The 12,530-nt window shown below is 52.2% G+C and overlaps 1 protein-coding gene across 4 annotated transcripts in view; it reads right to left on the bottom strand.

Moving 5' to 3' along the window:
* FAM83F (family with sequence similarity 83 member F) overlaps positions 1-6,957 on the bottom strand; it is a 29,964-nt gene extending 23,007 nt beyond the window's left edge. Inside the window, exon 1 of one of the 4 annotated variants that reach the window (XR_014233783.1) lies at positions 6,374-6,956. Coding sequence is in view for 3 of the 4 variants with exons in the window: in XM_082352767.1 (XP_082208893.1) it covers positions 6,374-6,865 (492 nt within the window). In the remaining variant the exon portion in view is untranslated. Of the gene's footprint in view, positions 1-6,373 lie in introns of all 4 variants that reach the window. The other 3 variants (XM_082352767.1, XM_082352766.1, XM_082352765.1) reach the window with 3 other exon arrangements.
* Between the last annotated feature and the right edge of the window lie 5,573 nt (positions 6,958-12,530).

Raw genomic sequence — 12,530 nt, 5'->3', positions numbered from 1 at the left:
CCTGTCCCCCACCTCAACCCACCCCACCCCCGTGTCCCCATGCCCCAGCGCCTACTTGTGCAAGCTTTAGTCCTTGACGAGTCCTTCCAGACTGCCCTCGGGCTCTTTGAGCTGGCCCTTCCGGGTGACTCTGCAGGGGAACGCCCTCAGGGACCCCTGATTCAGGGACCGGGGAGCCTCCGTGCCTTCCTGTCTCATCTCGGCCCGTGGCAGATCCTAGAGAAGACCCTTGGCTGAGTACTCAGTTACCACAGCCCTGCAGACGAGAGCCGCCCTGACAAACGGCCACATCAAATCAAGGCAGCTGAGAAGTGTGGGGGTGGGGGGGGGAGGGGAGGGCAGTTGGAGCGGCTCCTCTCACCCAGAGGAGGAAACAGGAAGCGCACCTGCACAGGGCCTCCAACCTGAGGACGAGAAGCAACCCCTGACCGTCCTAACTCTGATCTCCTGGCCGGCAGCCCCGCGTCCCGGGAGGAAGCTCAACCACACTTCCCTCCCTGCTCCGAGAGGGGAGGGGACAGCGACGGCAGCAGCACCTCTCCAGGACAACTGGTATTTGTACGATACTTTCTTGGTATCCTCTGCTTCCATACAGTTTCTTCCTTATTTTTCAAAACCATCCAGAAATCTAGGTAATGCCCTCCAATTTTGCAGGTCAGGAGTCCCAGGGAGGGAAGTGATTTACCCCAAAGGAACACAGTTTGTAAGTAGCCAGGTCAGGACAGAAATCAAGACCTTTCAACTTCAGAGCCTATTCTCTGTCCTTGACGTGAAGCTGGGTCTCCATTGCCCAGAAACCGCAGCTCCCAGGATCAGTGACTGAGCATAAAAGACAGAGACTCAGAATCCAATAGCCACAGAGCCAAGGGCTTGGCAGGGATGCTGGGACAGGCCGAGGCAAGATCCTGGAAGGACTGTGAAGTGCTCAGTCCCTGGAACTGCAGCTGCATCATTATCCGCCAGCCTCAAGGGGACAAGGACTCTGGAACTGCCCCGCGCCTCGGAAATAACGCCCGTGAGGAATGGTCACTCAGGGAGGGAAGAAGAGTTAGGCAGGGGGGACAGTGTGTTGGACCCACAGGTCACGGGCTGCCCTGAGAGGCCTTTTCTTGCTCTGCACAGCGAATCAGGCTTTTCAAAGGCAGCTCAGAAGCTCTAGATAAAGCCTCTGACATGGAACGTCAGGAGAACGGGGAAAGGTATCAGGCGAGAATCGGGACCAGCTCTCGAACAAGGCTGCGAGGTGGCTAACGAACGTATCATCAGACTCAGATTTCACAAACCAGTAATATTTAAGTATATATATATATGTAAACGCTTTCTTTTGTTTCCTCTCTCTCTCTCTTTTTTCTTTTTGAATCTGCTTCATGTCAATATCCCAGTGCCCAGCATGGTGCCTGGTACAGGCACCTGGTACAGAGAAGGTGCTGCGTGCTATTTGCTGGATGTATCTGAATGAGGGAAGAGCCAATTGGGGCTAACGGGGGAAGACAGTGGCAAAGGCTGCCACCTGCAAGCTGAGCCTCCTGGTGAAGTGAACTGGAGCCTCTGAGACTTTGCCACATCCCCTGGGCATGTGTACCCAGCTGTTCACCCCCATCAGCTGCCCAGACCTCTAACCAAGGCTGCTAACCTGGCCAGCCATGCCTCCTGCCCTGGAGCCTTCCCCCAAAGCCCTCTGCACCCCCTCCTCCCAATTTAGAGCATTCTTCTCTCTGCTGCCAGGTGGCTTTAACAATGGGGATTAAAGGGGTCCCTCGGTAATGTGCCGTTCAACTGGGGACTCTCCAGACACTTGCTTCCCCAGAGGGATGGAGAGGGGCGGGTGGCCAACAGGAGGCAGTTTCCAATCAATTAAACAAACATCATTGGTTGCCCGTGCCGCTGGGGCCCTACAAAGATGACGGAGAGGTGTAGGAGGGAGTCTCAGCTCTTCCAAAGCTGCTGTTTCCCGAGGATAAAATGGACTCTCCTAAATCGAGCTGTGTGCCAGGCACACACGTGGCACAAACCAGGAGCCACGTCTGAGAACAAAAAGTCACTTTTGGATTGAAAATTTGATAAACAGCCAAAGAAGGGTTAGCCTCTGAGCCAGGCCCTGAAGGAAAGGGACAAACCATTGACAGGCAGAGATGGGGTAGGGCTGGGCCTGCTACCCATGCCCCTCTGTCCCCCACCAACCAGGTGGGCCTGCTCCTCTCACTGCCACAGGAATAAAGAGCAGCAGCTCCCAGTTAATCACAGCTTCCTAGCCCAGCAGCCACCCTCTCCTGGGTTGTGTTTATATCTACACGGGGTCATTGGTAGTTCTGACCGGGGACCTGGGGAAGCTGTGTCCTCTCCTTGTCCTTGGTCTGAAGACAAGTCATGAGACCCTTCTGGACCTCAGGGGCCTCCCCTCTGCCCGACACGGTTTTTGAGGCCCAAAGGAAATGCTGCGGGAGGCACGGTGGTAAGCAGTGAGGAGCTGGGTAGTTGGTACCCTTGAGTGTGGGGCTCAGGAACGCAGGGGCCAAGGATCAATCTTCAAGGTGGGTGGCCAGTAGGTTTTCCTCTGCTCCTGGAGCACAGGCAATACTCTGTAAACCTACCCAGTAGACCCAAAAATGGATGCCGCTGGTCAGAAGGGAGCTGGGGTGCAAAGATGGGTGGATGCTTGGTGCAATCTCACCCTTCTTGCTGCATTCAGACACGCCTGTAGACAGGCCCTCAGCATCAAAGGTCCTTCCCTCACCCGGTTCAGGGGCTGGTTCAGTGCCCCTCCTGCCACGCCCTCTGCTAAGCACCCATCATTCTGTATTAAAATGATGGTTTATTAGACTATTAGGCTATTTAAGAGCAGAGGTGTGTTTTATGTCTGTTTTCTACTGAAGTGCTTAGCACATAGTAAACCTCGAAATATTTGTCCAATGACCAAATGCACTATTCTTCCAAACCGCAGTAATTTGGTCCTCTCACTCTGCCCTTGTAAATGAGAACCGTTTCCTTGTCTACACATGGTCTCGATTTAAGTCCAGTCCCCCCTGCCCCCTCCCTGCAGTTACAGTGGTCACAGCAGCCCAAGCGGCAGCAACCTCCCCTGGTCCTCTCTGCCAGCGTGGGAGAGGCCACGGACTCACTTCTGGGTCCCTGAAGGCATGTTTTCTGCCTGTACTTTAAGCAAAGTACATCATTCAGTGACACTAAAATAAGCAGATCACCTAAGGGGTATTAAAACAACAGGAAAAACCGCACCCCCCCCCCCCCCCCCCGCCGGAAGGAACCAGGGCCGAATGTCTGAATGCTGGCTCTCCAGAACAGCCAGGAGGGCGTTCTGCCATTTGCAGAGGCCCAGAGAGCAGATAACTTAAGACTGACCAACTCAAAGGCCTCCTCCCATTCCACGTGGTCCCACCTCCACCCCTGCTGGGCTGTTTCCCCACTGGCCACCACCCTCTGCCCCTCTTCCCCAACCCCCAATCATATTTTCAAAGTGTCCCCTAGTTAGGCTCCTGTGTCCATAACCCTGAGGCCCAGGTTCAAAACCCTCACTGGTCTGCGCCTGTGGGCAAGTCACAGCCACTCCCCCTGAGGCTTGGTTTCCTGTTTTTCATTCAGGAATAAAAATGACAGCCCCTCATGAAGTTATTCTGAGGATTAAAAGAGATAAAATATGAAATTCTGGCACACAGCTGGACGTGTGTACTAGGTCCTTCTGACCCTCCCCCGCTTTTCCCCAACAGTCACCTGTGTCTCTGCACATAAATCATCTGGGTCTGTCCCACCCAGCCTCACAGCAGCCAGACTCTCCCTGGAGACAAAGGAAACTCCCTCCAGGGTGTTTCAGGGTGAAAAGGAAGGGGGAAGGATCTAGAGGGTTGCTTGCCAGTTGGACAAGCTGGGGTTGGGGAGGTGGGCAGGTAGTTGTCGGAATGTGTAGCCTTTAGAGCGGAAGCTAGGGATCTGGGTCTTTCCATAACCAACCATGTGACCTTTGGGCAAGCCCCTTTTCTTCTTTGCGCCTCAGTTTCCTCACCTGTGAAACAGGGTCAACCTCTCTGCCCTGCCTACTCACAGGATCTTTGGGAAGAAGGTACTGCACAGATGTGAGTGGCAGTGATTAACAGTTGGGGTCCAGAGGGCTTGTGGGTTTCGGGCACAGATGGGGCCAGAAGCTGCTTCTTCCTGAGGGGTGGTCACCTGCTTTGGACCCAGTTTTAGGACCAGGCTCTAAACACCAGGCCCCCCACATACTCAGCTCCCACCACAACAGCTCTTTCCTCCTGCCAGTCAAAGCCACTTGCTGTTTTGAAGCGAAAATCTCTCTCTCCTGAGTCTCTTAAGGAGAAACTGCCCATTCCACTTTCCTTCTCTCTCTCCTTTCAACTCTGCAATTTACGTCCCTAGGGAAATCCTCCAGATTAGGCATATCCAGCCTCAAAAACTGTTTTCCTTGCAGCACATCTCCCAGCATTTGAATTAACTCTTGGAGGGAAAAGGCCACCTTATATCCTCCTATGGCTTAGTGCCTGGCACACGGTAGGCACTCAGGAAATAATTACTGGTTTAATATGTATGCATTGGATCGGTTCACAGTTGTTAAAGTTTCTGTTGTTAAATATTTAAAGAGCTAAGAACACTCCACTACATAGGAGATTCCTGACATCCCATATGGGACTAGAAGTTCTAGTGGGCAGGGCCCTCTCTCCACCTTCTTGTAACAGGGGTTCACAACCTGCAGCCCAGGTTGTGACCAGGCTAGTTCCATTCCAGCTCCTTGGTTTAGTCTGTTGCACCATCATCCGACAGCACAGCAGTTAAGAAGAAGGACTTTGGTGTTTGAACCCTGGCTCAGTAAGTGACTTAACTGTTCTGAATCCAAACATAAGGAAAATACCCATCTTACTCCGTAGTTGTGAAAAGCAAAAGAAAAAATGCAGGTAAATCATTAGCACAGTGGCTGGCACATATTAAGAATGCATAAATCAAGGCTTGTTAGTGTTACATCGTGAGCCCTGACCCCTGACCCCAGCTGCACCCTGCTGCACAGTATTGTCACCCGCGTCCTTTCTCCTCCTCTGTCCAAACTTGTTTTTCTCTTTTGCAGAATGCAATATACAGAGAACGCTCAGGTAGACAAGCTGGAATTCTTCAGAGAGGGAGGGTGGAAACATGGACAGTGAAAAGTTAACCCTTCCTTCTGGCAGCCAATCTAGCCGACTACCTGCATCGCGCCTTCCAGGAAGAGGAGGCCCACCACTGGTCTTTCTAGGCTCGTTCAGCCTCCAGGGATAACAGGGCTCCAACCACAGTTACTGAGTTGAATCAGAATGGTGAACCCAAGCCACTCCTGCTGTATATTCTGAACTGGGCACCGAAGGCTGCTGATGTTTCTTAACAAATCTCAAGGTAGGGGAACCAGACTTAGCAAATAAAAATACAGAATGTCCCCATTAAATCTGAATTTCAGAGAAACAGTGAATGACTTTTTAGCATCAGTATGTCCCAATGCAATATTTGGGTCATACTGAATACTACTAAATTTTTTCTTGTTGTTTATCTGGAATTCAAATTTAACAGGACATCTTATATTTTATCTGGAAGCCCTACCCAGGTACCCCTACCCAAGGGCACAGAGTAAATCTTCCCCCTGCCCTATGAACTACTGGCCCTACCAGTAGTAGAATACCAGCCACTCTGGAAACATCACCTCCTTTCAATCCCCAGGTAGAGTAGACGCCCTAAGTGGGAGCTTCTTCTTGACCTGCTGAGTCCAAGGATCTGCCTTGTCAAAGCACCCAGCACAGAGTCAGGTACACAGTAGGTGCTCAAAATACATCCCTTAATTCATCCTAGACTGCTTGAGCTCTAGCACTGGGCCCAGAGCCGGAGTGAATGCCAGGGGCCAGGGGCCAGGCCAGCCTTGACTCTGGGGGGCCTCCTAAGAGCAGCGAGGCTTGGGGTGGGAGGCCACACCGCACTTCCTGGGGTTGCCTGAGGATCAAATGAGAAAATGGCCAGGGACATGTTTTGTAAATCCCTGGGCAGCACATAGGTTATTATCAAGACCTCTGAGTGGCCCATTTTACCACAGGACTCCACAGCCCACACTCTTCTCTAGGGAGAGAAACCAGACAAGGAAACAGAAGCACAGAGCAGAGGAAAGCCAGCGCCTCTGGACACTGTAATGGTGACGACAAGCAACTGTCCCAGCACCTTGTAATTTGCCAAACACGTTCACATCCATGCTCTCCAGAGGACTCACCAGCCCCACGTCAGAAGGCAGGGTTCTGGACCCATTTTCCAGAGGGTGGTCAGGGGGGCCAGGCCCAGGCCTTGCCTCGGAGGTGGCGCCTGGTCCGAGGGGACAGGCGTGGGGCGGGGCGGGGCCTACCTTCTGGGCCTCTTGGATCATCTGCCGGACCACCTGCTTCAGGTGGGGCGCCTTCTCCTTCCTAGGGGGGTGAGTGAAGAGGCTGACGCGGCTCACGCCACGGTAGAAGCACGATTCGGTCCAGCCCAGCTCCAGCGGGGGCACCTCGGTGTCGGAGCGGTCGGGCCAGTAGGCCAGGGACTCGCCGGACTCGGCCGCGGCCTGCGTTGGGGTCTCGGCCACGGCCTTGCTCTTGCCCCGGGCGGCGGCGGCGGCGGCGGCGACTTCTTCGTAGGGGCTCCAGGCGGCGCCGAGGGCCTGACGCTCCTGGCTGGAGAGGAAGTCCCGCAGCTGCTCCTCCTTGACCCGTTCGCGGTAGGCCTGCTCGCCGCCGCCCAGCAGCGCTTCGAGCGCGGCCCGCCGCCGCTCGCAGTAGTAGAAGGATGCCTGCGCCGCGGTCACCTTCTCGTTCACGTGCGCCTCGTCCAGGCAGCCGAGCTGGGACTCGGCCATGGCGCCCCGGCCCGGCCCCGGCCCGGATCCTGCCGCCGCACCTGGAGCCGCCGAGGGGCGGGGCGCCTCACCTGGACGAGAGAGCGGCCAATCGGCGCGGGCGCGGGCGCAGGCGCGGCCGTCGGGCGGGGAGGGGCAGCTACGCCCTCCGCCTCTGCGGGGCGCGAGCGGCGCAGGCGGCCTCGGGGGCTCGGCTGGGGACGCGACGGCGCTTAGGCCTGCGGGGCCCAGCCCGGGGCGGGAGACCCGGAGCGGGCCGGAACTTGGAGCCGGGCCGTAGTTAGACCCACGTGCGGCCTCTGGCCCGCTTTCGTCTCCTGGCCCCGACCCTTCGGTGGGGGAAAGGTTGGGGACCTAACCCTTCCTGTTGCCGGGCCGGCCAGACACGTCCCAGCGCGTCCATTTTCCCCGCTGTTAGGGCCCCGAGCACGTGGTCTGGCCAGGGTGCTTCTGGGGTGGCCGATCTGACCACTCCTCGGTTGGGGGTCCGGGGGCCCTCTGCTAGGCCAGATTGTGACGGCCTAGCAGGGACGGTTGGTGTGCAACAGCGAAATGCTAGTAAAACCCCCAGCTCCCGGCCCACGTCCACGTGTCCCAGTCTGAGATCAGAGGCCCCTCCAGGGGCTGTCAATCCAACACTTTCACCAGGACAAAAATTTCTTTAAAAAAAAAAAAGCTACCCAGATACAGCAAGGATGTAAGCAGCAGCAGTGGAATTTTTTCCCCCCCATTTTAACTTGAAGTGGTGTGTGTGTGTGTGTGTGTGTGTGTGTGTGTGTGTGTGTGGGCAAGATAGGCTACCAGAGGCCTGATTACTATATTAGTGATCTAAAATATATGTTTGAGCTCAAGGGAGGAAGACACACACACACACACACACACACACACACACACACACACACACATATCACCAGCAGCCGCTCTGCTGTTTCCCATTGGATTAAGTACGATCTTCTTAGTCATTAACATATTATTTTGTCCATGCACTGCTGTACAGTTTGATTCTCCACATTCAAAATATTTTCAGATCATAGCAACCAAAGGTTCACATTTCTCTCATTTTATAACACAGCATCTTAGAGCTGGAAGGAGCTTTAGAAACTAATTCAACCCCCTCATTTTACAGAAGAGGAAAATAAGGCCTAGAAACATGTGGTTTGCCCAGGTCTCCCTGTAAAGGAGAGGCAACACAGGGGACTGTTAGGTTCTCTGTGTCTGGGAGATCTTTGCCCTGCACCACGGCCACCTTTGCCCTTTCTACTTCTCTTGTGAAATGACAGAAGGTTACTGGGGACATGGTTTTAACCCTGGGGACTTAGAAGAGATCACCTAATATTTCTGGGTCTTCCTTTGATGGCCTGGAAAAATGAGGGTTAGAGTTTCAAATATCTGCAACTTTTGTGACCATAGTCAATTCTGGCGTCCTGTGTCAGGTCAGGGATGGGGAGCAGAGACGCGTCCATCATCTCACTTGTGTCCTCTGCTATTCTTGGGAATTGGAAGGCCTCACTCCTAGTAACACTCTAAGTGTAGACAAATTTCATCTTTAGAAGGGAGAGAATTTAGTTTGTTTTCTGATGACTTGAGGCCCTATAAGATGCCAAACTCTATGCCCTGGGTATACAGAGGAGCTCAGAGCAGTGGGAGGAATAGAAAAACAAACACACAGGAGAATAACACAGGTGTGATGAAAATGCTTTTAATAAACTCAATCAGCAATGCATTGGGAGTAAACATTTACTCAATGCCTACTATGTGCCTGGCACACAGTATGTACTTACTACGATTTCTTTAAAAAAGAATGTATTAGGGCCAAGAAAAGGGTAGGTGCAAGGAGCTGTGGGGACTTTGAGGGAAGAAGAAATTAATCTGACTAGCGGGATGTAAATAAGAAGGTCTTCACCTAGCAGGAAGGGATCTTAAGTGGAGCCTAAAAGGAGAAGAAGAAGTCAAGGGGGAGAGAGGGAGTGAAGACATTCCAGGCAGAGGAAGTTGGGATTGGGTGCGGTCAGAGCATCATGCTGGCATAAGGCACACGTGGGTTCAGCTCAAGATACACAACCCTCAGAGCCTTAAGTATCCTCATCTACAAAATGGGATAACAATGCTGACCACCCCCCGACCCTGTGACCTCCCAGATTGTTGTAGGGATTAAATAAGATCACATATTTGATTTAATTAGCAGTTGTGTCTGACTGATGGAAAGCAGTTTACAACAGTACTTCTAAAACTTTACTGTGCCCAGTAGTCACCTGGGGGGATCTTGCTAAAATGCAGATTCTGATTCAGTTGGTCTGAGGTGAGGCCCAAGAGTCTGCATTTCTAGAAAGCTCCCACGTAATGTTCGTAGTGCTGGTCCATAGACCAATTGGCATAGCAAGGATTTCAGAAGCCAGTGAATAAGAGGGTGAACTTTCATGTCAGAGAGTCCTGGAATGGAATCCCACTTTCTTGGTGTAAGCTGTGTGTCCCTGGGGAAGTTACTTCTCCTTTCTGAGCCTTGGCCACATCATTAGTGACATATGGGTAATAATAAGTCCTACCTAATAGAGCTGTGCGAGAAGGGAAACAAATTAATGGATATACACCACTTAGTGGAGTGTCTGGCACAGCGTGGTAGCCTGTGAAGAGTAGTTAGTGTTAAAGTGTGGGAAGATGGGACTGGAAAGAGAGGGACCTGGAGTCCAAACTGTGGGGACCTTGATTTTATTTTATTTTTTGGCTGCACCACACGGCATGTGGGATCTTAGTTCACTGACCAGGAATTGAACCCCAGCGCCCTGCGGTGGAAGCGCAGCGTCTTAACCACTGGACCACCAGCGAAGTCCCTGGGGACCTTGACTTTAAATCTTATTCCGTAGCTAGGGGAGGCATTGAAGGTTATCAAGAGACTGATATGGTCATAAAAAAAATAGCAGCAATTACTATGTGCCAGGCACTGTGCAAAATATGTATCTTTCAAATAAATTCATATAATCCTATTAGAAAAATTATTATTATCCTCATTTTACAAGTGAGAAAACTGAAACACAGAGAGATTCAGTAGCTCACTCTAGGTCACCCAGCTGCTAAGTAGAAGAGCCAGGATTCAAACTCAGACCACCTGACTCCAGGGCTTGCCTGCCTGCCCACCTTGCTATACTGCCTCGGTTGAGAATGCTGGAAAGGGACATTAGAAAGAAAAAGAATTCCCCTTGTTTAATAATTTATCCATTCAACAAACATTTGCTGAATGTTTGTTGAATGGATAAATTCAACAAATGAGTGGTCAGAAACCACTCATTCATTTACCAAATCCTTATTGAGTTGTAACAATCACAAGGCCCTGCTCTAGGTGCTGAGGGTACAGCTCTGAACAAAACCAAGTTCTTGCCCATGTGGAGCTTACATTGAAGTGAATGACTGAGATAAGGATTTTGCTCTCAAAGACACAAATATTATGTGACACAAGTTAGAATAGGACAGAAGGTTAGAATCAGAGTAGACTATTTTAGTAACAGTTCGCAGTGGAAAAGAGCTTTCCTAGATCTAACTGCTATGAAACACACAGTGATCTTTTCGTGATAGTTCCCTTTACATACCAATGACTTATTTATTCAGCCAACTTTTTTGAGCAGTTGATGTGTACTAGATAACATGCTTGCCACTGAGAATAAAAAAGAGGAATCAGACGTGATCGTTAGCTGCTCTGGTGGCTCCCTTGGTTTAGCTGGGAGTCAGATACCCACAGCCTTCTTTACCAGGCAGGGTGACGAGTCACACAGCGGCATTCACAGAGAGGTTATAGGCTATGGAGGCACTGTCACGTACAGTTATCTAATTTGGTCCCCCCAATCTTTGGAAGTAGGCTGTGAAAGGGACTACCGTAAGGTGCTGCAGATGAACACGTTGAGGCCCTGGGAGGTGAGACAGCCTCTTCAAGGTTATCAGCCAACAAGTGGAGGTGCTGGGACACGCATCCCTGAGGCCTGATGCCCTGTGCATTATTAGTGAGATTTTTTAAACACCTTACCAGCCCAGAAACTGATTTCTTTTACGCACAGGCCCAATTTACCTTGTGTCTGTGGACATCCCATGCGGTGGTGACTCCCTAGGAAAGGCTCTGGTCCTCTACCAGTCCCTCAAGTCCTGGATCTGGTGTTTCCCTGAGCTGGGGGGCCCATCACGGTTGCATTTCTTCCAGCTTCGGAAGCCACCTTGCCCAAGGTGACTGGGCCTTCCTGAGAAATTGTGCCTCCTCCTCCAGTTCCCCTCAGGCCTCCTTCTCCTCCAGAAGACACCTCCCCCTCTGCCTGGGCTCTTGGCTGTCACTCGCCTTCCCCTCGCCCCGCGCACACTGCCGGCTGGGTGTGCAGTTGAGATCTGACCCCTTGGCGTTTACATTCATTGTAGGTGCGTTCATCCCTGTTTGCATCTATTGACCTAGGTCCTCCTGTGTAATTCGAGTCACAGAATAACCCACCTCATGATATATTCTAAGATAAGCTTCTCAGGGCTGACTTTTTTTTCCCTCTGCGGCAATTTGTGTCATGAAGACCTGTTATAAAACTTTGGGGGCTTTCTCACGCCTCTATGAGATTCGTGCTTTGCTGCCTATTCCCGGAGAGGATGAGAGAGGAAGAGGAGGTGATTATAGCTGGGGCCGTGGAGGAGGGGTGTAGATCCTGGTACTGAACTAGCTGAGCGGCCTTCACCTCCGACCCACTCTGCAGCCCAGAGAAGTGAACACACCGAGGCCTCTCCCCTGCCATTCACGACATATCTCGGGCTTTCATCTGTTCGTTCAGGGGTGATTTATTGCACGCTGATTTTGGACTAGGCAAGTACCTGCCCTCCCCGACCTCCAGACTTGGGGACTTGGTTGTATCTGCAACTTTGGAAGCCTATAGGCTCCTCTCCCCGCCGCTTCACAGCTGCCCTTGCTTCCCGACAGCCCGACTCCCTGACCTCTCTGCACCTCCCGCCACTCCTTCTCCGCCTCTTTTGTCCATCCCTTCAACGTTGGCGTCCCTCAGCGCTCGGCCTTGGCCTCCTCGTTGTTTAGACCTCACACGCTCCATGGGTGCTCCCACTCCCTAGGGCTCGAAGGACTCTCCCAGTCCTCTCTCAGCTCCAGAACTTTCTCCTCTGCTCCATACCAGTAGATCAGGCTGCCTGCTGCTCATCTCTGCTCAGACGCCCCACAGGCACCTCTGAGGCAGCGTGTCTCAAAGGAACCCCTCACCCTCTCCTCCTCTACCTGCTCCCACTACACGTCCTTCTGGGTCCCTCTCCTCCAGAATGACACCACTACCTGCCTGGTGGCCCTAGTGGGACACATGGATGCATTTGGACTCTTCCCCCATCTCACAGCCACCAGGCCAGATGAGGCTCCTCTGTGATGTCTCCCATCAGCCCTTTTCACTCCATCCCTGTTGCCACTCCCCCCATCCCAAGCATTGTTACGAAAGCCTCCTAATGAAACAGAGCAGGACCCTCTGGTCCTTGCCCCTGCCACCACCATGTCTTCAGCCTGCCTTTTGTCTGTGGAAAACCTTTAGCCAAAGAATAAGTTTAATCAGAGAAGAGAGAAAATGCAGAAACAAAGGAAAACCGTCAAAGGAGACCAAATAATCACTTAGTCATATAGTCAAGGACCTTTTGTGCCTCCTCAAGGGCTGTAGAC

This window comes from Balaenoptera borealis (assembly GCF_965194805.1).
Source record: "Balaenoptera borealis genome assembly, chromosome: 13".
Classification (NCBI taxonomy): domain Eukaryota; kingdom Metazoa; phylum Chordata; class Mammalia; order Artiodactyla; family Balaenopteridae; genus Balaenoptera; species Balaenoptera borealis.
Note: the sequence above shows the minus strand (reverse complement) of the source record. Positions and strands in the feature narration are given on the sequence as shown.